Source organism: Molothrus ater, chromosome 13, assembly GCF_012460135.2.
Source record: "Molothrus ater isolate BHLD 08-10-18 breed brown headed cowbird chromosome 13, BPBGC_Mater_1.1, whole genome shotgun sequence".
In the NCBI taxonomy this organism is placed as follows: domain Eukaryota; kingdom Metazoa; phylum Chordata; class Aves; order Passeriformes; family Icteridae; genus Molothrus; species Molothrus ater.
Window position 1 is genome coordinate 7,227,133 of NC_050490.2, and position 25,782 is coordinate 7,252,914.

Sequence of the window (25,782 nt, forward strand, 5' to 3'; positions counted from 1 at the left end):
ACATATGACCCCTATAAGATCTTTACTTTTTTCTTGTTTTTCACTTTTTCTAGCGATTTGTAAAATCTGTGAGTTATCATTTGACACAGAGCAAGTTCTTTTGCAACATATGAAGGACAATCATAAGCCAGGTGAAATGCCGTATGTTTGCCAGGTATCTCAGAGTGACTTTTGTATTTAGATTACACCACTCCCCTGTCTTCACTGTCAGTAAACTCGTAACTAAAAAGTCAAACTTCTTATTTTAGGTGTGCAGCTACAGATCCTCAGCTTTTTCAGATGTAGAAACACATTTTAGAACAGTTCATGAAAACACAAAACATTTGCTATGCCCATTTTGCCTCAAAGTTATTAAAATTGGAGCACCATATATGCATCATTACATGAGGCATCAGGTAAGCAGATCTTTTCCATCCTTAATGCTAGAAAAATGCTGAATACATTTAGGGTAATCTCCCTCTGAAAAAACAAATGAGACTGATTAGTATGCTTGTTACTAGGTAAGAGTAGTTAATAAGAGTACATTAGAAGAATTTCAGGAATCTTTAAGGGAATTGTTTTGGTTTTGTGTGATAGCAGCTTCCTGCTTAAAGTACTCTCTGAATATCCTTGGAACAATCTTCTTGCTATTTGGTTTCTTCATTACATTTTAGTGATTTGATTCTGCTTTTCTTGAGGTTACTAGCAAACCTGCCACTAGTTCAAATAAAGAAAAAGATAATGAAGTGTCCTATAACTGGGAATCTGATTCATCCTTGTCTTAGTAACTGCACTGCCTTGTATTTACAAGTATCTAATTCCTACAGGGTGTCTTATCTTTGTGGTGTAGTATTAGGAGTTTGTTTGTTTAGTTGATGTTTTAGGAACTGCATAAGCATTGCTTGAGACAGCCAAGGCTAGAGTTTTGTCATGCCATCCATGCTTACTATAGATTGTCATTTGTCTTTAAAAGAAAAAGGGAATATACCGTTGCACTAAATGCAGACTGCAATTTTTAACATGCAAAGAAAAAATGGATCACAAGACTCAGCATCACCGAACATTTAGGAAACCCAAGCAATTAGAAGGCTTGCCTCCTGGAACAAAGGTGAGTGTTCATGCAGGAAAACTTGAGGGGGCAAAGGAAAAAAAAAGGTCTTGGTAGAGGAAAGAGTAGAATAGAAAGAAATGCTTTTCTCCTTTCTTCTGCATAGAATATGTATGCTTAAAACTGGGTTCACCAGGTCTTCTTTAGCTTCAGCATTTGAAGGTATGTGAGGAAAACTTGGGTCCCCTCAGAACACTTATGCTGTCTTTAGGTCAGTCCCATTTCTCAAGAAGGAACTACTTAGACTAGGATTTTCATGTAGATTTTGGGACTTTTTCCAACAGTTTTTTAGTAGAGTATCAGAATATATGTCCTTTCAGTTGCAAGGAAGAAGTTAACATTTTGATCAGATCTTCACAGTTCATTTGCTGTAGAATCAGGAAGGGAAAATTACTTCAGCTGCTGTTGATTGTCTTCCTTGGCAGAAGGAACGTAAAGCACCAATTCTTTACTCTGTGATGATACCTCAATTTTTTAAAGATTTCAGGGTCTTCATGACCTAACAAAAGCTTGGATTATGTTAAAATTCATGGTAGTAGACCTTGACAGGATGAAATGATAATACTGAAAAACCTGGAACCAGATTTAGAAGACAAGGTGCTTCTAAACTAGGAGTATGGGTAAGTATAATTAGGAGTCTTATTCTGAGTCAAAACCACATTTGAGAGCATGACAAAGGAGTTCAAGAATGGCAGGTAAGAGGTCAGAAACCAGAATTACTCCTTGGAGTTCTAGGATGAGAAACAAACATATCTGAAGGGAGTGGACTGGCTCATCATGAGGACTTTTTGTTAAATCCAGGCACTGGTGGAATGGTTTGACATTCTTCTTAGTAGGGCTGATTGGCCTGACACTTCTGCTACATTTTTTTCATTTAAGAAAGGAGGATCTAGCCAATTGCAGCTCTGGAAAGAAAACTTGTTTTATCATGACTAACTATTTCAACCAAAATCAACCTTTTAAGTGTCTAGTTGGCTGTTAGAGGTTAACTCTAGTCCAACAGTATTTTCAGTGTTTTGTAGTTTTCAAAGTAATCTTTCATCAGGAGAGTTTCTTATGCTATGATTTGTGCTGTAAAGTGGCTTAAACTTTGAGACAAATAGAAGTAGGAACTTGGAGAGCTGCTATCTAAACAATTATTTTAAAATTTCATCCTTGTAGGTGACTATTCGAGCGTCTTTGGGGTCTCATCAGTCAGGATCATCAGCTACATCTTCTGTTAGTACAAGCAGTTCCACATTTCAGTTATCACCTAAAGCTAAAAATACAACCACTAAAAATCATAACAAATCTAATACAAGTAAATCAAGAGGAAAATCAAAACAATCTACATCGAGGAAACAAAATGCGTGGACGAACAGCAGAAGAAAAAAAGAACCTACAAATATAGCATTTCATAATCTAAGGTAAAATGCTGGCATTAAAATTGTCTTTAAGTACACTTCGAACATAAATAACTGATGGTTTAATGGTCTTTCATTTAGTGCTGTAATACAGGAGGTGTGGGCACCTCAGGTTTGCTGAGAAAGCAGATGCATAAACTTTCTACATACTGGTACCTTGGTTGTAATTCTGAATCTTCAGTCACTGATTTTGGTGGTGACAGACTACTTCATGATGGAAGAACAAGTGTTCTGGAAACTTCTCTGTCACATTTAGAAATTTTCTCTGCATGGAGCCTTTCTTTTTATTTTCTTTTTTTTTTTCTCTCTTTTTTCTTCTTTTTCTTTTCTTTCTTCTCTTTTTCTTCTTTCCTTTTATTTTATTTATTTGAACCCATTAGTTAAAAGATAAAATCCTGTCTATCCTAGGAGATACAGCATTTTGGGGAGCTAATTTAAAAAATCAAGGAAGTAAAAGCAAGTCCTTATCTTGACAATTTATTGGGGTTTGCTGTCCTTATGTGCAATTTTCATGGGTGTTTTATGACCTGTTCATTACACTGGAGTGTAGTTTCATTGGTTATGATGAGTTAGCTTTTTTTATTGTCAGAGATGGAAGATGCCACCCCTCCACTTTCTAACTTTCTCAGTGTGTAGCTCTGGGAGAGATCCAAAAACAGTCAGCAAAACTGGGGGAAGAGCAGGATTATATTCTTGCTTTGTAGATGTTTCAAACCTTGTGGGTAATATTGGGGTGATAGAAAAGCCGAAGGCTTTCTCTATGCATTGTGATGGATGCAAATCATTGTTGAAAATATTTCTCAAGTACTTGGAGGCAACAGCAGCAGCTGAACTTGGAGGTTCTCATCCACTGCATTATCTCTTGTTTCCAGGAGTGGCCAATAGTGGATGTGTACATTAACTTTCACTTTTTTATTAGAATCATAATTAAATCATAGTTCAAGTAAAAACAAAGTTTTCTTCCTTTGTGCTCATGTAACTTTTAAGTATTTAAGTGATGCATTTTTAAGTTCCCCATTTTTCCCTAGTATAGGCAAGCTTGCTACTTACTTAAAACAAAAGTTTGAAATAGTTAACTCTTCTGAAAGTGTTGCTATTAACTGATAACTATTTCATGTCAGGTATCATGTGGGAACTCACAAATGCATTGAGTGTTTCTCAGAAATAAGAGATTTTGCAAGCCACTTTCCTGCTTACGTCCACTGTAGTTTATGCAGATACAACACCAGCTGTAGCAAAGCCTATGTCAATCACATGATGAGGTAAGAACTCTTCCACGTTTTTACTGGCTTAGTAAATACTTCCTAAGTTCATGTAAGGGGTGAAGTGTTTGTTAGGTGAATTTTGAACTGGGTCCTCAGACTGGCAGGGAAATGCGTGAGCTTTTTAGCAAAGGCTTAAACTCCACATTCTTGTTTTGCTTTAAAAATCCAATGGTGCAGGCAGTATTATACCTTTGCTTCAGAATTTCTGTGGTACCTTCCATAATCAGTTCAGCCTGACTTGGCAAATAATGACTAATTATGGGATGTTTTCTGGGTTTCAGATTGAATGGCTCATTTGATTTTACAAGTGCTGAATGCATACAGGCCACAGCTATCGCTAGTGAAGTCTGTGCTCAGATTTGAAGGATGTCTCAAATAGCAAACTCAAGTGGATACTTTTCCTTAGCCTACTTCTGGTCATCCATAGAAATAACATCTCATTTCGTCAGCAGTGGTGGGGCAGTGTAGGGTATTAGTGATGACAGCTGTAAAAAAGCCTGTTAAGAAAACAAATGCAGGGTTTTAGAGCCATAGAATTATACTATACAATAATTAGATACAGATCACGTAGCAGTGACAGTAAAACAAAATTTTAAAATCCTGTGCCCAGAAGAAGCCCACTGTATTGTGGAAAATAGTGAATGTGATTTCTTTTTTTTTTTTTTAATTCATGTACATAGGAAATGCCTTCACATTTGTAAACTGTAGGATTCTTGAATCTGTGATCTAAGTTTTTAGATACACTTGATATTGACCTATTCATACCAATTTCAATGCTCACAAAAGTCCTAGGCTGAAATAGTTTGCATGCTTTTATGTGTGTAATCTATTGTTATCTGAAAATTTCATGTCTCATTGAAAGCCGTCTCTTGATGAAGCACAAGTTGAGCCAAGTTTTAGCTCTTTTGTGGTGCATTCTATAGTTATGGTTCTTCAAAAACTGAACTGTTGATGGTGCTAGTAAAGTTTAGCTTTTCACCTCCCAAGCTCATTTACAGGGGAGCCAATGTTTTAAACTAGAGCTGAGATTCCCAGGTTTGTAAACTTTAAACATTTAATGTTTCAGAATAATGCAGTTCAGGACGTTAGGCTTCTATTTTTGTGTTTTGTCCTAAGCAAATTGCAGTGCCATGACTATTGAAGGGGTTATGCAGAGTAATATATTCATTAAAACCAGTCTGAGTGGTAATGTTTTCATATATTCAGCTTTCACAGTGCTCGCCCAAGTAAAAGGTTTTGGATCTTTAAGAAGCATTCAGAACAGCTACGGTAATTCAGCTTTTTTCACTTACAGATCAGTATGGTTTTACTTTCTGATGTTGAACTGCTAACTTAGGTTCAGATTGTAACCTCTTGAATTTCCACAATTTAGAGCAGAGAAATGAAACCATTAGGTTTTCCAGTAGCAGTGATCTGGTCAGTGACAAATACTTATTTGTCCACATTTATGAACTTAATTCTGAGCAGTTTTAATTTTTTAATTATTATTTTTTGATTATTCATAAGATGCAAACTGGGGAGGGGGTCACGGAAAGAATAAAACAATGATCCAATCAGAGAAACTCATAGTCTACAGATAAATTTCTGTCTAAAGTCATGTTCTTTGTACTATATCCAGCATGGAGATGCTCTGCTCATTGATGGGAATTTCCTGATACTAGTTGCAGTAGAAAAAGTAAGATTATGTTTTTGTGAATCATCTCATCTAAAGCTGATTTTTTTTTTAGTCTGTCCAGTTGCTGTGAGTTAAGAAAAATGTTTCTAAGACCATTTTGTAATTGCGCTTCCTTTTTGATTTTTATTTCCTAGAGGTGTGACTGTAGTGTGTCTCAACTGTGATTTCCTGGCTGATGTTTCTGGTTTGGATAACATGGCCACACATCTGAGTGAGAACCAGACTCATACATGTCAAGTTATTGTAGAGGAAGGTGAGTACAGGTGGTACTTCTTTATACAGTATATAAACACTTCCATGTGGATGTCTCTTGTGTTACCACAATCCTATTTTGAATTGCATTATTTCTGTGCGTGCATTTAACAGTGAGTACTTCTGTATTTCCACATTTTAAAATATTCTTAATTCAATCCTTTGTTTTTGTTTTCAGTTTCCACAGATAATGCAACTGCTGCACAAGTGTCTCAGTAAGTTTTATTTTACTGCTTAATGGTTTTTTTTCCTCTATTAATTTAGTGATAGATGGCCAAAATTTACACTTTAAACTTGGGTTTCTTTTGAATTCCATTGAATTTGAAATGTGTGAATGAACACATGCCTTTACTGTACCTAGTGCTTTTTCATCTTACCATGTCCACAACTACAAGAATGAAGAGATAAAGCAAGTACCTATTGCAGCTAAAATAAAATCAGTTTGAAGAAAGATAAATAATTGTTGCAATGTTGGAACTTCTCAATTCTAACCTGTCTATATACAATGAGATTGTTACTTCTACTTAACACTAGCTTTATAAAATTAGTGGTTTGTGTTCTTTATGTAATATGAACACAAAAAGGAATCTCCTTTACTGAAGTAGGACAAATTCAGTCTTAATATTTTAAAAATATTTAGAAATTATTAAAAAAAATATGTTCTTCATATGACCAAGGCATACTGCTTTGTATTAGCTTTTTTATTCTCACTTTCAAAGAGGAATTAGTATGTATTAATCAGGGTTTTTTAAGAATTTGAAGAAGAACCTGCAGTATTGTGGAGATGGTATTTCAGATTGTGTTAGTTTGGGGTTTTTTTAAACCTTAGAAGAATCAGACATGCCAAGCTCTCCCTGATCATCCTGGAACAGCTTCTGAGGCTTTATAGGGTAGTTTATGCCTTAATTCAAGGTTTAGAGGTGTGTCAGTTAAATCAAACATTTGTGTTTTCTTCATATCATTTTCAGAATACAGAATAAAAAAAGTCAGTTAAATTGCAAAGAAATATTTTAAAAGAACAAAATGGTTTAACCCTGATAACCCATCTAGCCTTTAGCAGGATTCTAACAGGAGGTTAGATGGTCTCATGCATGGTGAGAACTCTTCCAAAAGAGTGATAAATTCCTCGTCCTCTAAGCATAAATCAGCTTTCAGTGAGTTTTCAAGATGCCCCAAAGAGATAATTTAATATTTATTAAGTATTTTCTTTCTTAGTTTCCATACAGTGGCTAGTAAGAGGAGATCCTCTAGTAGTTTAGCTTTGAGTGAAACTCAAACAATGACAAAATCAAGTGTTGAGCTATGATACTTGTGGAAATGTTAGCTTTTGTATTTGGAGCTGGCATTAGGTGTTGGGAATAGATGCCTGCTGAAGTGTATGGAAGGAAAGGCTATAGATATACTGATACACTAATACAGCTATGGCAGGCTGTCTCCAGTACTGCAAAAGGACCTTTTTGTCTTGAATACGTTGCAGAGACGTATGGAAATATGTAAGAATGTTGGCTGTATGGTTATATGTATCTATTGCTCAGAAGCAGATGGATGAGCACTGAAAAGGTTTGAAGTGAAGTCAAGAGTTTATGCAGGTTTGTTTCTGCAAGGTGTTAGAGTAGAACAGATGCAGATAGCCATTATTTTTGAGAGTTCTGATGCCAACATAAAATTAGTTGCTGGTACCACAAGAAGTGATAGAAAATCAGTGATGGTGCTTTTCGAAACTGTCAGGCTCATAGGCTTCATTAATTTCAATGAATCTTGTCCTGTTCCATATGCTAGCTCTCTGATACTTAGGACAAGAATGTATCATTGCTATACTGAAGAGTGTACCTCTGTAGCAGATATTTTAATTCATAATTTGCTGTACAGAGTACAAAAAAAAGTTCATCTTTTTGTGGACTGGTTCATAGTGGTACTTTTTGGCTGCTTTGGAAGAAGAGGAACTTGCAGACAATATTCATAACTTCTGCTGTATAGTTTCTCAGTGATCTCTGAATCTTTCTTCCAATTCTTTGACCTGTAATTTCAATGACTTGTTTATGGGACTCTTCAGAATCACTTCATCATTGGAAACAATGACTCAATTAACGATCTTGAACACTTCTGGATCTTCTCTTGCATCTCTCAGATGGTGTCTTTGGGTGTCTTTTATTATATATTGGATTGTCTGTATGTGTTTTAAAACTCATCTTTATTGCTAATGATCAGACATGTTCCATGAACTCTGTGTACTGTTACAGAGCCTGTCTTTGGACCAGAATCCTGCCATTAGTAATACAGATAACCTAGCTGGGGCTGTTCCAGCAGAATTTGTTTTTCAAATTTTTACTCTACATAAGTCTCTTTGTTTATTTGGTGATCCACCTTGTGCTGAGGAAGTAAGATTTAATAACTATGCAAGTACTCTTCTAATTGCTCAACTCTCTGCTTTGCACAACCATTAACATATTTTTAAATGAACTGACAGCAGACATTTTTGTTGCAGGGCAGTTGAAAGTGAGCAGGTATCCTATACTGCCTTGGCTCACTGATACATCATTGTGGACCAGAAAATTGAACCCAGTCCAGCTTGGGATTATTTTGGTATGTAAGCAAACAAGGATCTGACCAGACCTTTTCCTTTTTCTTCATGCATTGAAGCTGTGGTATTCTCTTCTTGCATCTTTTAGACAGCGGGTCTGGTCTTTTCTCCAAATACTGTAGTCAAAGGCCCTTTTTGATAATGTTCTCTACTTTACAGCATTGATTGGCAGCTTTTTGGGGGCTGTGCTCTATTGAAGAGAGGCTTACCCGGAGTGTCACTTACATGGTGCACTGTTCCTTTGCTGCTCATGTGCAGCATTTCTTCCCTGCTCCAGTCTATCAATATCATCCCAAGCTAGAGTAGTGAGTAAATGCTGATGCATATGGGCTGACATCAAAGCCCATTTTGTTCTGAACTTGATCCCACCTTCTGAAACTAAAAGGCTTTGTTGTTTTTTGGGTGTTCACTAAAGCATACAAGTCCTGATCAATTTAATATTCATGTAAGTTACATTTTTTTCTGCCAGTGACTTTGTGATATATAGTGGCAAAATATGCTTTCCATGTCTTCTGTTGCATGTAACTACATAAACTGAGTCTTGGCCAAAGGAATTTATTAGCTGCTTTGCTCTCTGGTAGCTAAGCTTCTTTTTGTTCCAAAATACTGTGAGAGGAGGAAAGCATGTAATGGAGGTACATACATTTATTGAGCCTTGATTCTGAGGGTGGAGCAGCTACAGTTCCAGTTGATTTCACACCTTGTTCTTTTGGGATCATCTCTCATCCTCAAGGATGCTCTGCTCAAGCTGCTGGGAATTTGCTGCTTTTGATTTTACTGCTTCTGATTTCATCTTCGGTTCTAGATTATCTATGGCAAGTTTATCCATCAGGATATTCGATGAGCTTTGCTTTTGCAATGGTGAACTTGTAATATTCCTCCAAACTCAGCCTCCTGTTTACAGTGGATATGTTTTGAATCTCTCATTTCCTAGCCTGAGAACAGCATAATAGATAAAGCTGACCTCACTTAAGGATCAGTCACTGATACAGCTTCCTAGTTGTAAGAGTTTGGTGTTGGTGAATGCAAGCTGTTCTTGATTTGCAGCACTTCCTTTTCCTGGATAATCAAATTCTTTAAAATTAATTCATTTTGACCAGTTTTTTTGTCCTCTTGACTTTTAGTACTCAATCACAGGTCTGGTGATAGTGAGCTCCTGCAGCTGTTTAGTATTGCTAATAATGGCAAGGATCCTGTCATCCATGGTCTCTTCCACATATTTTGTGACTGAGCATTTGCACACTTATTCAGTACTCTAAAGTCTTGCTCTTTTTGCAACTTTTTTCCTTCTGACAGAAGCTGTGTTCCATCTTGAATGCTGCTGTTCAGCTTCAAGCATCACTTACCAACTACGTGTTTTTCTTGCAGGACTTAATTCTGTTTTGACACAGCAGCATTCAGAAAAGCATAGTGGGTTTGTGTTTTCATTGTGAGCATGCTGTTCATTTCAGAGGAAATTGAATTCCTATTTCACTTTCATTCAGGTTTCTGACAACAAGAAGAATGGAATGTGATTGCAGGGTTTTGTGGCTTTCAGAAACATTCTCTAAGAATTTCCCAGAGGTGACACTAGATAGACACTTGGATTTGAAGTTATGTGAATTCTACATCTTTTAAATGCTTATTTGGAATACTGTCCTTCGGTTCTTTTGCAGATTTACTACAGAAATTTAAGTTTCAAACTTGCATTTTAAACACTTCTTAGGGTACTTACAGATATGAGAGATTTGTGGAAATGGTTCATGTAGAATCAATTGGCCTTGTGACATCCTGTTTCCATTTGTGTGAGGATCTTGGAAAAGTTACTCATGTTGAAAACTCATAAAAGCAGTTCTAAATCATTAAAATAAACCTGCCTTAGTATCAAATCTCTCTTATGATCCCAGCAATTAACATGAATAATGCAACATATTGGACCATATCTGCAAGGGGCAGAGCATGAATATGCATGATATAACCAATTTTTAGCTTATGGTCAAAGAATTAAGATTTCATTTGTATGTAGTTTAACCTATCTTTTTTTATTTTTAGGACATTGAGTGTCACTGCTTGACTAGCCAATTATATTTTATCTTTGTTTGAAAAGTCATACAAAGTAAATGTTTGTTTCTGTTATTCTGTTAAATGTAGCTGTGGCATTGAAAGTTACATCTGTCAAAAGAGGGAGTTTTTGCAAGAAGGTGGGATTAATTTAAAAAAAAGGCCAACACCTAAAAATCCCAAACCCAACGACCTTTCCATTCTTTTGGGTGTAAATAAATTTAATTTTTTTAATGCTGTGTATGATTCAGCTGAGTGTGGAAGATGCCTTGAGCCACTTACAGTTGATTTCTAGTAATTCTTGAAGTTAGAGTCATCCCAGAAAAAGTTACTTTTGTTTAGGTGTGGACAAAAAAGAAATGTTTGACAGAAGATTTCAGCTGAGTTCATTCTGCTTACCCAGTGAGCCTTTGATTGTAAGAAAACATGAGAGATTGCTGGGAAGAGGGTGGCTCATGATTTGAGCTTTGTGTATGTGTGCAAAAATATACAATTCATTGTGTGAGAGCAGGACAAGCAATGAGACTGAATTTCAGAAATGAGGATACTCCTATTTGTGCCTAACTGCATTTTAGAGTCTAGCTTTTGTTACTGACTCCAGATCTCCTCCATTAGTCCTAGGTGTCTCTTCATCTGTCAAATAAAGTCTCAGATCAAACTGAATGTAGACTTCAAGGTGTCTAAATTAATGTTCTTACCTGACTTTCACTCTGAGTCCCTTTGGTTTTACGGCTGATCCATTCTGTTTGCTCTCTCAAGGTTAAATTTTGTGCTCCTTTTTTATCGGCAATTTTTTTAAGGAATGACAATTAAAGGGCGTTTTTTTCATTGTTCTTGACTAGAAGTTCATGTAGAGTGAAGAATTTTTGAAGAGTTCTAGGAAGGTTTCAGATTTGCTCAAAACTTTTGGACCAGCAGGCTGTACTTCCTGGAGGTGGTCACAATCTTTGGTTTATTTTCATAATGTTCTTTCCAGAAGCACTGTGACTTCACAGATGTGAGAAAGTATTGCCTTTGTTGAAGGTTGAGATCTATGGAATTTAAGATTTCTTGTGTCATAAAGTGCTGGGAACATCACAAGGTGGTAATTTTCTCTGGTTTAGTGTCTATTGATGCAACTTCTGCCAATCACAAATTAGAAGGAACTGCTTTCTAAACCTATACCTAAACAAAATTAAGGTTGAGAGTATACATCATGAATCCAAAGTAAACCAAAATAACAAAGATGGGGTTACAAGAAAATGTTACAAACTCTGCTCATTTCCAAACCAACATAAATGAGCCAGTTCCAATCTCCTCTATAAGATATAAAATGTGAACACAAAATCCTCTCAAATTTGATAATGTAAAATAACATTTATAATGGATTTAAAATAATCGATAGATATTGGATCCAATTCACACACATTTTAAGTTAGTGGCAAAACTTTAATTTGTTGAGACAAGAAGAACAGTATGTTTTGTCCTTGGATATGCAATATCTGATCTATTCATGTGTAAGTTAGTGAGTCTAACAGGAGTGACTGTTTTATGACAAATGGCTATTTCCTACATATTTGTTTTAAGTTCTTGCATATAAATCATTAAAGCAGTAAAGCTAAATATTTGGCATTGCATCATCTTATACTGGTGTGGCTTCCCTTGATTAAATACTTCAGAGTATTTAAAGCCCTGACCCAAAACATTTGTTCTCATTTGATTTATCCTGATTATTTCTCTGGTAATCAGAAGAGTATTTTTACAGTGCTATTGAAACCAATCCTTTTTTGTAGATAATTTTGCCATCTATTGTTGCAGATTAGGATGTAATAAATACCAGTATGTGATTGTTTATGCTACAGGTTCAGATGCTGGTTAGCTGCTAGAACGTTAATGTTAGAAAGTATCCATGGTGTGCAGATACTATGTGCTTAAATTTTTTAAAAGGTCTGGGGTTAGGCTGCTTTTTTGGATTTAGGAAAGTACATGTGGTTGATCAATCTAATATTAGTATACAGTTTTCATAAAATTTTAGTGGTAAAGCTGTTTTTTATGTCAAATACTTTGCACCCTGTAGACAACCCTTAAGACTCGCTGAGGTTGTGAATAATTTAATTTATGATTAATAACATTATCTAAATATAATAGAGGCAGCACCACACTTCAGCAGATTAAATTTGCCTTTAATGCAACATCAACAAAGAAGATTTAGGCATAAGCAGTTTTGAGGGGTTTGTTTGCTTTTTCTTTTTTTCTGTAAGAAACCTTTGAAAGGTTAGATTTTGTTAGAACTGATGACTTAACAAGTTTGTAGGAGATACTTCTTGCTATCTCTGCGATAACATTTTCTTACAGAAACACAGAAAATCAATTTTGGTGATGTTGTGATAAGCTGTTTAATTAATGTGGTTTTCAAAGTCAATAAACCTAAATAATTTATAGCTCATCTAATGTATGGACTGTGCCTGTAAAGGTATTTTGCAGGAAGCATCCCCTCATGTAGTAGTTGGAGGTCAGCTGCAATGTTTTGCAGTTCTCCTAAAGTTAACTACAGCTCTGTTCTGGATGTTTGAGTTATGGTAGACAAATAAGAGAAAACTGAGCTTATATTGGAGAATGTTTTTGTCAGGTAGCTTTATGCACTTAATTTAGCATTTCAGATCTTAAAATACTTCAATCATAGTTTATAAGACCTTTCTGGTATGGAGATCATTCCTCAGGTAGAATTAGAATAAAAGTAATGCTCAGTATCTTCAGACTGTTGGTTCCTGGTTTTCCTGAGGAAGATAACTGAAAGAGCTCACATGAAACAAGTTTATCTTATAATTCCTGTACATCCAATAAAACACTTCAAAATTCTGAAGTGAAGTATGCTTAAGCTCAGCATAAGTATTAACTTTAAAAAATAAGTTTCAGATTACCAAATTGCTTTCTAACTGTAAGTATCTTCATCCTTATCTCTATTTCAACCATACAGTATTTTAAAACATTGAATCTTAATTCATGATCCACACCAAAATCTCCATTAGAGAGAAAGAAGCTAAGCTGAGGGTAATGTCCTGTCTTTCCTACACACAGTCTAAGAGTATCTCTGACCTTTGTATCTAGTGTGAAGATCCAAGACAATTCTTTTTTAACCATACATCAATTAGTGGTCTTGGTGTTCAGAGGTTCTGCATAGTCTAAGAATCCAGCTTTCTGTGTCTTACTGCAGAAGGCTGGGCTGTGTCAGAGGCACACCTTAGTGGGGCTGCCACAGCAGGGATGTGCAGTTTGTAGTTCATAGTCAGTTTGTAATTTATACTCAGTCCCTGTGGCTGACTCTTGAATGCCAACCTCCAGTAAAGGAATGCTTTCCTTTCCTTATGTATCTTCATATTCAGGGAACCTGGAAATTGGTCACTGTGAGATCTGGTTTAATATTGAATCTGAACTGTAATTTCTGGGGACCTCTCAGAATCTAAGTGATCTCACAGTACATATTCTTATTGGGCTTTTTTAGAAATATCATCTTTGGATTCTGATTTTACAGATTTTTTTTTCAGAAGTTGTCTTTTTGTTGTCCTTCAGAAAGGGCACTCTTGTTACAGAAATCCCAGATGGTAAGAGAGTGAGAGAAGTCCTCAAACCTAGGAAAACTTTGTCTTGTAGCACTGCTTGCCAGCCTTAAAAAGTACAAAGGGTTTGGTGAGTTTCTTTAACAGAAGCAATGATTTTGTAGAAATGACAAGACCTTTGATTTGCATTCAGAAGTGTTAAGAACGATTCTCTTACACAAACACACCTTTTCCATAGATTCCATTATCACTTCAGGTGTGTTTTCTCCTTGTTTTTCTTTTTTATCCCATATTGGTTTTCAGCATTATAGAAGATGGCCGTCAAATTTGCTTTTTTTCTTCACAGAATTGTGTTCCATAATACTGGGTTTTATTCAAAAAGTAAAACAAAAAATGCTACATCCTCTGTCTAAACCCCAGGTAAAAGCATTACAAAACCCAAACCCCACACTGTAGCCCTTACATTTGGAAAAGATGGAGAACACAGAACAGCAGAAGCTGCTTTGATTTTAACTGACACTTTTGTACTGAAACTTAGTCTTGAGTTTTCCTTCCAATATTACTTTTTTTACCCTTTTCTTTCTAGATGTTTGAGAGAGAAGAACTTGGATAAATTCTGAATTTGAGAAATTCATCTACTCTTTAGCTACTCCACTAAATGAGAAAAAACCCCAAACCCTAACATTTCTGTTTGACAAAAGTAGCAAATACAGGATGTAATTTGGTAAAGAGTTTGGCCTATCTCTTGAGTTCATTCCTTACAACAAATGGAAAGTCAGTGTAACAGGATGAGAAGATTCCTATGAGTACCCCAGTGACCACCAAAATTTCACCATTGAAGGGTGTCCCAACAGTCTCTTATTCCTGCTCCAATTATTCCTCTGACCTAGAGTAGAAGGAGGAAATGGAATATTCTTGGATTAGTTTATTTAAATAAAAGTAAAACTTGAAAAACAGATTTCTGAATGGTTGTAGCTCCTTTTGCAGAACAGCCATTTTTTGTAGAACTCAATGTCACTTATTATTGAATCACTGGAATTGTTTTAAATTAGTTAAAATTAAAATTCCAAGAATAATTAGAACATATGTAGGTTTTCAGCTTGAAAATATATGAAAAAACATAGTAGCAAGGAATTGGTTATTCTTTTTAAGAGTTCTGAACTGTGTGTTGCTTACAGAATTTGAGTGGCTTGAGCCAAAAAATGTTTAAAACCACTTAAAGAAGTAAAATGAAAATGTCTTGATTAATGAGCCAAGTGGTGATATTGTGTTTCTCACAGCTTTTCTCTGCATGTTACTCTTCTGATTGTTACTTTCAATTTAAATTTTAAAAGATCCTTTGGGAGAATTAGCTTAGTTTCACTTTGTATACAGAACTTATATCTGAAATCAGACAAATTCCTGTTCTTCCAGCTTTTCCTTTCCTCTCCCCACCACTTTCTTTTGTTTGTCACCATCATCATATTAGGTAATTCAATCTGCTTATCATTCTGAAAAACTTCGGATTGATTAAAAATGACGCCAGTTTTACCAGATTTAATCTTTACAGAAAAAATTGAACTTCTCTGTGTTTCCTCTTTATAAACACACAGTTCTACTCTGAAAGGTGACTGAAAATGCTGCTTCACAGATTTACTTTTTCAGTGAATGCAGATTGTGATTGCTCAAATAAATTTTGGATTTATTAATTTAGATTTCCAGCTGTTAGCTTTATTCTCATGAGTATTGCAGAGTCAGCTGATGGTATAAAGGTATTAAGCAATTTTATCTGCATCTGTGTCAAAAAGGCTGTGCAGGTAGAGGAGCTACTACAGGTGTTATTTTGGGAAATTCCATGTGTCACACAAAGGCAGCCTTCCTTTCTGCAACTGAAATGCAAGAACTAGAGTATTAATTGACTGCTAAATACAAAGCTGAGTTTGTAAATAGATGAGAAAAATGCAGCTGTTAGTTAAATTCTGCCTTTCTTGCTATGAATCCTCATGACAAATCCCAAAGAGGAAATCTTTAATACCCCTCCAAGTGTCACTTTGCAGAGTATAGCCAAGCATAGCGTTTTTTCATTTATAACCTAAAATTATAAAAATCATATCTAAAAATAACTTCTTTGGTTTTTTCAGCAAACAAGAGCATGACTCTTCAGATGAAACAAAAGAATGCAGTAGAAATCAAACTAAAAAAGTTGCATCCGTTGAAAAGAGGGAAGACTCGTCACTGTCAAATACAGAAAATGTCCGTCGTTTGCAGCTCCCTGGCAACTGCTCAAAGAATTCTTTGCATGAAAAAAGAGCATACTGTGATTCAGCTAATAGCAAACAGTTAGTAGATGAGAAACAAAAATGTATTCATGATGAAAGTGAGATGAAAATGTGCCAAAGTTCAGCTGACGCTGTCCTGAATGAGCAGACGAAAGCGAGTAGCTGGGATGGAACTGCACTTTCAGCCAAGAACGTCAGGGACTTAAAGCTGACCCTGGGGGAAGATGTCAGCTTTGAGCAGTTCCTGAGAAAGAGGGATGAGCCTGAATCTGTGAGTTCAGACATCAGTGAACAAGGCAGTATTCATTTGGAGCCTTTAACTCCATCAGAAGTACTAGAGCATGAGGCTACTGAAATTCTCCAAAAAGGTAATGTCGCACCTTCGTCAAAGAAGGCGGCGGGACAGCTGGCTGAACAAACAGATGAGACTTCTAGAGAAAGCAATCCCAGCAGAATGGAAACTACTGCAAACAAGACAGATGAGAATGAAGCAAGCTGAAATTGTGTTAATTTTATTGTTTGTTTTAAACTGTGGTAAGAACACCATGGACCATTCCTGATGAGTGTGCTCACGGATGCTAAAGACTAAAAATTTTAAAAGGGAGGAGAAGAGAAAGGGACACCAAAGGGAAGTTTGCATATGGAGGTAGCATGTATGTGTATGTATGACTGAACTCATTAAGCTTCAAAAAGGTAACATGTTAAAATATATCTTCCTGTCTCTTGGATGTGATATATTATTAGATTGATACTTGAAAAGAGGTATAAATTCTAATTTTTTTATAGTTATCTAGCCCAGGATAAGGTGATTTGTTCGCCCAGAAAGTATTTTTCTAAATTCTTTAGTGTGAATATCATTGAACAGGGGATTGAGTAGGAATTTACTTCTGATGCTGATATGGAGCACACTTATAATGGAGGTTATTGGTCTGCTGATAGTTTACTTAAATATAAACCTTGGAACTTGGTGTCACATTCCTGTCTGTAAAAGCACGTCAACAGAAGTATATGAATTTGTGCACCTCTGTACAGGTGTAATCCTGCCAGGCTGTAAACTTACCTTAATAAACTTTCAGTGAAAGTGAAATTATTACAATAAAAAAATATATTTGTGGAGTTTTCACTGTGCAGGCTGTGCAGAACTACCAAACATAGCTGTATGAAGTAGGACACAATGCTGAAAGTACTGTAGCTCTTAGGCTTTTACCATTGGTTTAATTCCTCTTAGCCATAGACCCGTAGGAATGGTCTGTAAGTCACACCAAAGTATGGTTTGATGTAAAAATGGTTTTAAGCCAAAATAAGGAAAGCTCCAAACTGGAAACACCACCTGGCATGCATTTTGCCATTTTGCAGCTGCTACTGGCTAACTTAAAAATAGGACACAAGGGCATATAAAGTAGTATTGTACAGTTCAATTTCAGGACTTTTTGTAGTCTAAGTTATGTACAGAAAGATGGCTGCTGGTTTTAGTTTGGTTTTTTGGTTTTGGGTTTTTTTTTTTGTCTTCTAGTTAGCTAGATTTAGGAATGCATATGGTAACAGTAGCTTGCTCCTTTGATTTCACTGCTCCATTTGAAACATTCAGAATGTGCTTTTGACTTACAGTTTTGTTTTTCATGAATGTTAAATGTTTTGAACAGCTGTTAAAGTACTGCTGTAAATTATTACTTTTTGAGTAAATATTTGCAACAAAAAAATTGTCTTTGTGTATAATTTTATGCTCAACTTGAAACTTTGGGCATAGCCTTCTCCTATTTTTTAAAAAGATTTAGTGACAGTTCCCAAAAAATAAGTAACGCCATTATTGTGAATTTTAGACCTATGTTTCACCGAGGATTTTTCTTGGATTTTGGTTGGTTTGTTTGTTCATTTTATTTTAGAATTAAATGAGCAAGTGCCTATGCATAAACATTTTTTTGTACCTGTCTATTGTGATATGATGTGCTAACCTTTCCAGACTATACAGATTTTTTTCTGGCCCATCAGCCTGCAACTGAAGTTTCCTCTGTCCTCTTAAGTTCACTGAGCTCAGCTGCTAAGTGAGACTAACAGTATTAAAACCTAGAGACCATCCAGCTTACTATTGGAACCTCTAAATAAAACAGATCTCAACAGCCTCAAAAGTTCCTTCAAGCTCCAAAGAGATGTAGAATTTAAATTTTGGACTGCATCTTCATTGTCATCCATGCACGTGTAGAAGATTTTTAAAACTGAAAAGTGGAACAGTTTATGCGCTCACAGCTCTTTGAGATCTGCCTCTTGGAGAACTTCAAATACCACAATACGTGAAAAAGCTGAGAAGAATAAGTTCCATTATTCCTTTGTTCTTTAAAAATTTAGTGAAACCATTAAATAGTGCTTTGGTTAACCAGTCTGATGTCTTCATGCTTTTACACATGCAAAGTTACTCAATGTGATGCTTTATTTTATGCAGTTTAAAACAGGTCATCAAGTACAAAACTGGATGACTGTTACCAAGGGACTTCTGAATGCATCTGTGTTGGAACCCAGGGAAATCTGTAGTGTTTTTAATCTGGTTGGTGATCTTCCATGCAAATTATATATTTTGAATAATGCTCTGATATGTGGTGTTAGAAAAGATAAAAGTTCAACTGGAACCAGTTGCGATACTTGACATTTCCACATATGTGTCTTTTATTATGCATTTAAACTTTTAAAACATAACCATTTTAATAAGAATTTGGAAGGATTTGGCCACATAGGTGGTAGATAAAAGGTGGTAAATAGAACTCAAAACCCTGCATATTTGGCAGAATTATATCCATGTCATCTCAGCTGCTTATTATGTAAAATGTCATTTGTTTCAAACCATGTTGACAATGCTTATGCAAAAAGTAATGTTAGGTAAAAACCACTCAGGTATCTTCTGGTCCTTCTGAAAGAAGAGGTGAAAGAACTTGATTGTTCTAGCAAGAGCATCAGATAGTTTTTCATATGCAGGGAAGGAATGTAATGAAAACACTGGCATGGTATTTTTGTGAAGAAGGAAAACTAAAACTCGTTACTATTTTTCCTGTATGGAGTAATAGATTTGCTCATAAACGTCGTAGGAAACTGCACAAGTACAAAGATAAATTTCTGTAATGTTATTTGGGAGGTTTGCCAAAGAAGAGATAAGTTGAATTGGTACTTTTGGCAGAAGCTGCTGTGGAGGATCAAGTTTCATTAATGCATTTTCTCTTAATTGAACATAAGTGCACATGATTCAATTTGTTGTTTCTGAGTCATTTAAAAGTTGTTTTTTCCATCCAGCCATCAGTAGTTCTTAGAGTGTGTCACCTCTCTTTTTGTCCTGGAGAAGACATTTCACCTCCAGTTTTCATTGCCTTACCTAAAAACAGTCAATTCTTGGTGTCCATAGTAGAATCACCCTTTCCCCTCCTCTCAAGGGCTTTATCATATTTGCTTGAATGATCACTGCAGCTTGTTTATATAGTGCTTATTTTTAAGGAAGTTGTGTGTGCTGTCTATATTACTGACATTTAATAGAAAACTGCAGTCATTATGATGATCAGTGAACATTCAGTCATTTGGATGTTCCTCTAGTGCAACCAGTGTCTGTTTGCCTTGTGCAGCTTGGGAGAGAAGCTTTGGTTCACCTGTGGTTCAGATTTTCTAAATGGAATGGCTGAGTAAATGCAAAACCAAAAAAAATCCAATTGTACCACACACTGAATTCTAAATATTGTGTGATGTAATTTAAAAAGGAAAGTTTTTACAACAAAACTTTGTCTACTTTTCTTTTCCTTGGGCAGTGAGAGAGAAGAACCTTGGGTGATAAGTGTTAAATCTCATTTCTGTCATGCTACTTCTAGAAGGAATCAGAAACTAAATGTCAGGGTAAAGAATCTTGAGTAATGCTTGTATTCTGCAGCACCTTAAATAATAGATCTTAAAGCTTTTCTGCAGGCATTAATGATTGTTGTTTATATGCTGCCATGCAGACAAGTAGTTTTTTTTGTACTGTCAGATGCACAAATATTCCACTAAAGACTGTGACCATTGGCTGTCACAACAGAATTTTGTTACAGACCACTTAGATTTTTTTTTTTTGTGGTGGGCAGATTTATACGTCATTGTTCTGTTTTTGTTTTCATTACTGTTGGTTTTTGCAGCTTGTGAACTTACATTGTCTAGCTGTATCCTGTATATTTTGATGTATGCTTCATATGCCCTTAATAAAAGAAAAAGGTAAGTATGTTTTTGATTATATTGAGTGATTTTTGCTTTGAAGAGAGTATTTATTCCAGTTCTGATGTAATTCAAAAGGAAGTTCTCAGTCCTTCAATGAAGGGATGGCATGTTATCTCCTTTGAACATTTTTCTTATGCAAGATTTTGACTCTAATCTTCCCAATTCTGTGGTAAAAGGAAAAGTATATTGACTGGTATTTCATATTTGTTTACAGACACTCTTCAGAGTTCCTTTGAGTTTTGGATCGCTATTATAGCTCTAAGACAGCTAATTAAAATTTTGTACTCAGTCATTTCATTGACCCAAATTAACCTTGTAAAGTTGGTATTGCCTTTTTGCACCAGATTAAAGAAAACAAAAAAGTTGAAAATGATTATCTGTGAAATACTTTGAGGGAGGTGAATGTAGTTGTGCCTTCAAGGTGCTGTAAAGCTAATGAGTTTGTTGACATAAAAATGTGATGGGTTTGTTGAGGGGCTCTTCCCTGTTGAAACCATTATATCAGAGAAGCTGAGTTTTTTCTGACAACCAGATGTTTTCTGATGTTATATCTGTATCTACATTTATGTTTGGACAAATTTATCTTCATATGAAGGAAATTGACTCCTCAAATTACACGTGTGGGCTGTAATCAGGCCAAAATAAGATCTAGTCCATGATCAAAACCAGTAGCTTTTAAGTAAGCAATTCTCCATTTTTAAGCAGCATTGCTAGGTTGCTTATGCTATTAATCTAATATAAATAAACTGCATTTCATACTTTAGTTCACTAATGTCTCGATGTTAGCCATTTAAGTCAAAAGAGCTGTTTTCTCCAAAAATTTTTTGTGAATAAACTGGTTTCTTTAAGAAGGAAGTTGTCTCATCCTAACAGTGTGGTAGCCTTGAAAATGTAACCTTCATATGTTTTGCTCATAAATAGTGTAGTTAAGAATTAGTCCTTTTGGTTAAAGGAAAATCACCTGCAGGTCTGTTCCTTACAGCCTCTTACGTGTTTTTCATATGGATCTGTCATGATATTCTAGCAACAAATTAAAGCCCTTGTTTTCCTCTCTTTTAATGCTGTAGAATTGGAACATGAATGCTTAATAGTTTTTAAATTGTATGTATTTAAATTACCTGTGTGTTTGCTGCCTGAAATGCGGATTCAATTTTGTGTACCAGTTTCTTGGGTTTTCACATGAAATTTGTTTCTCCACCTAATCTTGGAAAAACTTCACTACTTCTTGGGGCTAGCAAGTTGAAGGCACATAGTATCATTTCCCAGGTTATTTAATGAAATCCAGTGTATTTGTTAGATATCATTTAAGTGGGACAGACTAGAGGCTGTCAAAATGAATCCCAGTACTGTGAGTAATTAGGAACAATTCAGCCTTAAAGGAAAACTTCAGAAACACAGAACTTGATAGATAAATGGTGGCAGTGTGGGAAGTCTGGTGAAGCCTTAGCTACATTGGACTGTTCCTTCATTCCTTTGTGTACACACACAAAGAGTTATGTGCAGCTATAATGACAACATAACTTGATTTTTATTTTCCCTGATGTACCTGAACAGAGTAATAAAACACAAAGAGGATCTTGTTTTTATCATGTTAAAAATGAGAGTTCAGCAGCGCTCCTTAGGCTGTTTTGAGCATAAAGTTGTCTAAACAGTTTGTTCTAAAATTGCCATTATACTTGAATTTGAGCATTTTACTAATCCAAGCACACTTCTTGACTAGGTGAGCTACTCAGCTATCTTGGAAGCTTTTAACATATTGTTGCCTCCTAATTGCTATTCATATTTTGACAGTAATAATAAATCTGTTGTTCTCTCACATAATTTGTGATTTATATTAATGTATTATTTATTTAATGTGTTTACACAGACCTTACAAATGTGTTAGTTCTTTCCATCAAAAAAATGTATTGTTTGAGAGAGCTTACAATCTACTTGCACTGTTATGAGAGTTTCTTGGTCACATCTCTTTTATATGTATGTTAACCTGCAAAACTTAGAGAGAACAAGGAGAGGGAGCTATGAAGAAAATGTTTAGAAGGTCAGTCTTTTGCTTATCCTTAATTAGAGTGGGTAAAATAAATATATCCACTCTGAACTGACTCCCTGCCATAATAGCTGTATTTTCTTCTTTATAGGTGATGCTAAAGGTGATAGGAATTCTGAACAGAATCTCCAGAGAAAACACAAAGCAGCAAACAAAGAGTGTTATTGGATTACCAAGATGCCTCATTGCAATAAAAGATCAATAAGAAGCAGCAGAAAATGGGAACTTTACTGTGAGTGGAATATAGAACATGTACAAGCAAAATGCTTCTACTTTGGTTCTTGTATTTAATAAGAGTTTGGTTAATGAGAATAGACATCTCTATCAAGAAACATGAGATTCTGTGCAGCATCAGACAAAACTGTTACCAGCAGTTCACAGCCCAAAGATTTGACCTGGCTGTAAACTGATATTCTTGAGTTTAATGTACACCAATTGAGTTAAAGATCAATAATTTATGAAGTTCATTTGGTCCAAACATAGTTCCTGTCCATCAAATGAAATATATATTGCAATGTATCCTTCTGTGGGGAGGTGAAAAGCACTTTCTGCACCTCACCTCTATTATCCACTAGGTCTCTTATGTTTCATTTCCCTGCTGAACATGCAGAGCAGGAAATGTTAATGCTTGCTGGAAATCCAGAGAAAACCCAACAAATTCTTGTGTATGAAAGTAAAAAAATTGACTTCCCACAGTACCAGCAGGCAAAATGCTGTGATTGTAGAGGTCATGTCACAGAGCCATTGATCAGGCTCTTGCACATAGTGTCCAGTGGAGCTCTAGAGGACGTTACTGAACCTGAAAACAGCTAAAAAAAAAAGCAGATTCATCTGTTTAGGTTTCACTAGAGTGCCCTTTAAAATTCCAGTGGGTTCTGCATCAGATGCTTGTATTTTTGTTATTCCCATTGTCAGCAAGTTCCGTGTTGCAAATTATGCATGACTAGAAAAGTCAAAAGGTAAAAATTGATCAGAAGAAAGTTCACAGAAGAATTCTTTTGTTCCACACACAGTTGTGTGACTGAACTGGACTGCCTGGGACCATGCATGTGGAAAGGCTCTCCATGCAGGTGCTGAGGTGGAGCAAAGGCAGAAGCAGCCCTTTGCTGCCTGGGAAGGGCTCTGCCTGCAGCTGCTGGGGAGGTGAGGCAGACAAGCCATGGCTCTGTGTGTACAGGGATGGCTACAGGAGCTGCCTGTGGAACCACAGCTAAGTGGTATTTTCACCTTTCAGGGACTGTGTGTGGTGGGTAAAGGAATTGCAGGGTTAACCAGTGACAGTTGTGAAATGGAGACATGCTTAACTAGACATGAGAGATCAGAACTGCAGTCCCTACAGGCAATCCAGACAATGACTTCTATTACTACAGAAGCAAGAGTCTTGTTTAGGGTTTTTTTGTTGCTTTTGTTTTGTGCTTGTTGTTTTTTTTTAACAATAAAATATAATTTTCAAATTATGAGTGAAAATTTGGGTGAAACTGGGAGCTTCAACAAACTCAGTAATGAGCTAAGACAGCTTGGTTTGCAGTAGCTGTAGTGGTGATGGAGTCTGTAACCATTACAAGAGGATATTAGTGAAACTAAAAATAGGAGTAATTGGACCATGTTCAGATGTTAAAAAGCTCTTTGCAAAAGGGCAAAGAAAACAAATGTAAAATATTCTGGCCTCCTAAAATGGAATTTGAGAGTCTTCTTGTCAATGAAACATAATAAGTTTATTAAATACGTTATAGAATGTACGAGAAAGTTGATTTTATCTGCTACAGTTTTTCTCCTTAATTTGAGCTGTATGTATGCTACTGCAGCTTCAGAACATCTGGGTACAGTGATTTTTTTTCTTTTCTGCACCTGCAAGTGTAAGTACACACATAAACAAAAAAGAAATTAAATCTTTCACAAAGCCAAAGAGAAAGAAAAAACCCAACCAGGCATGAAGCTCAGGGGAGCAGTATGACAAGTGCTGAGCTGTAAACAAGCTTGAGAGGGATTTCATTCTTATGACAAGCGCCAGTGGTAGCATCTCACATGGACTCAGCATATGCACACATTTCAGAGGAGGAATCACAGAGGACTTAATGCAAATATAAAAAAGCTCAGAGCACATCAGCCTATGCTGTTCTAAGAATAGCCTCAAAAATCAGGATGAGCAAGGGTTGTAATTATCTTGATTTTTCGGAGTTTTGCCACTTGTAGGAGGTTTTGTGGTTTATGCTCACACTATAATTAGACTTTATAACAAGCAAACTACAAACCCTTTAGGATAGGGATTGGTTCATGTATTTGTAGGGCAAGTACAGCAAGACCTCATTGGGTGGTATTTTCAGGGTGGTAGTACAATACAGCCACTGAGTAATAGCTGCTGTTCTAAGTTTTAAAAAAGCTTATTTTAGGTCATAAGATTTTTGTTGTTTGTTAAGGAAAGAGAAATAAGATGTAATTTGGTATCCAAATTAAATTTTAAAAGCCTTTAATGCCTTTAATTACAGTCAGGTCCTTTCTCTTTCAAATATGCTTGTAACTGCTTCATTTCTCTAGCAACATTCTGAAGAGTACGCACTGCAAACCATCCCCAGCACTCTGTACTTAAGCAGATTTCTCCATGGCAGTTGATGAGTTAGTGCTGCAAGATGTAGTCTGTTTTCACTTCACCTTCAGACAGCTCTGGGATGAGTAGTACATGCTCCCTGTGCTCCAGCCACTGGATAGGTTTAGCTCATTTAAGAAATTAGGCTAGTGCTCTATTCACCTTAGATCTTCAATTTCATGTTTTCTTTTCTGCTTTCCTCAGTCTGCAAAAAGTTAATTTAATGGTTAGATTTACTAGCAAAGGGTTAATAATTCCTGGGGATCTGCAGGCGTAGCCAAATGTGTTGTATTGTAGTTAGCTAAAAAACTGGGTTTAACCATGGTTTAGATTTCCTTGCAGAAGGTGGACTCTAGGAAGAAAGTCTCTCTTGGACCCAATTTTCCTTGCTCATTTAGGTGGTAGACAATTGGGAAAGCATGTTACTTTACAAAGTTTTGTTATGTTTTAAATATGCTGAATTTTCTATACCGGTTTACAACACTGATCTTTTTGGACTCAAACGTGAGATTTTATATGTGTGTGCAAATTACCTTTCAGTTGTATGATGGTTCTTAACCTGTTTCTGGATATGTGTTGTAGACATCCCTTTTATTACAAGTGATTGAAAATGGCCCTTCATTTGTAATAGTTGTGGTTATTACCTCCAAAATAACAATTAACAGGCTTGACTTTGCCAGTGGAGCACAGAAAGCTAAAGCTTTCTGTCACCTTTGGCACAGAAAGCTAAAGCTGCTCTTTCCTTCTATCACAAAGACATTAACATCAACTGTTTTAAATATTTTTTATTATTCTTTGTATTTCCATAATTTTTCTTTTAAGGACAAGTGAGCATAGGA

The 25,782-nt window shown here is 35.9% G+C and overlaps 1 protein-coding gene across 4 annotated transcripts in view; it reads left to right on the plus strand.

The window, feature by feature from the left end:
- ZNF280D (zinc finger protein 280D) overlaps positions 1 to 18,468 on the plus strand; it is a 40,054-nt gene extending 21,586 nt beyond the window's left edge. For 3 of the 4 annotated variants that reach the window (XM_054516219.1, XM_036389362.2, XM_036389365.2), the window contains 9 exons: positions 54 to 154; positions 249 to 395; positions 953 to 1,087; positions 2,249 to 2,493; positions 3,612 to 3,752; positions 4,962 to 5,024; positions 5,565 to 5,683; positions 5,861 to 5,897; positions 15,960 to 18,468. In XM_054516219.1, coding sequence (XP_054372194.1) covers positions 54 to 154; positions 249 to 395; positions 953 to 1,087; positions 2,249 to 2,493; positions 3,612 to 3,752; positions 4,962 to 5,024; positions 5,565 to 5,683; positions 5,861 to 5,897; positions 15,960 to 16,596 — 1,625 coding nt within the window. In that variant the 3' untranslated portion in view covers positions 16,597 to 18,468. Of the gene's footprint in view, positions 1 to 53; positions 155 to 248; positions 396 to 952; positions 1,088 to 2,248; positions 2,494 to 3,611; positions 3,753 to 4,961; positions 5,025 to 5,564; positions 5,684 to 5,860; positions 5,898 to 8,167; positions 8,266 to 15,959 lie in introns of all 4 variants that reach the window. The other variant, XR_004980874.2, reaches the window with a different exon arrangement.
- The last annotated feature ends 7,314 nt before the right edge of the window (positions 18,469 to 25,782 follow it).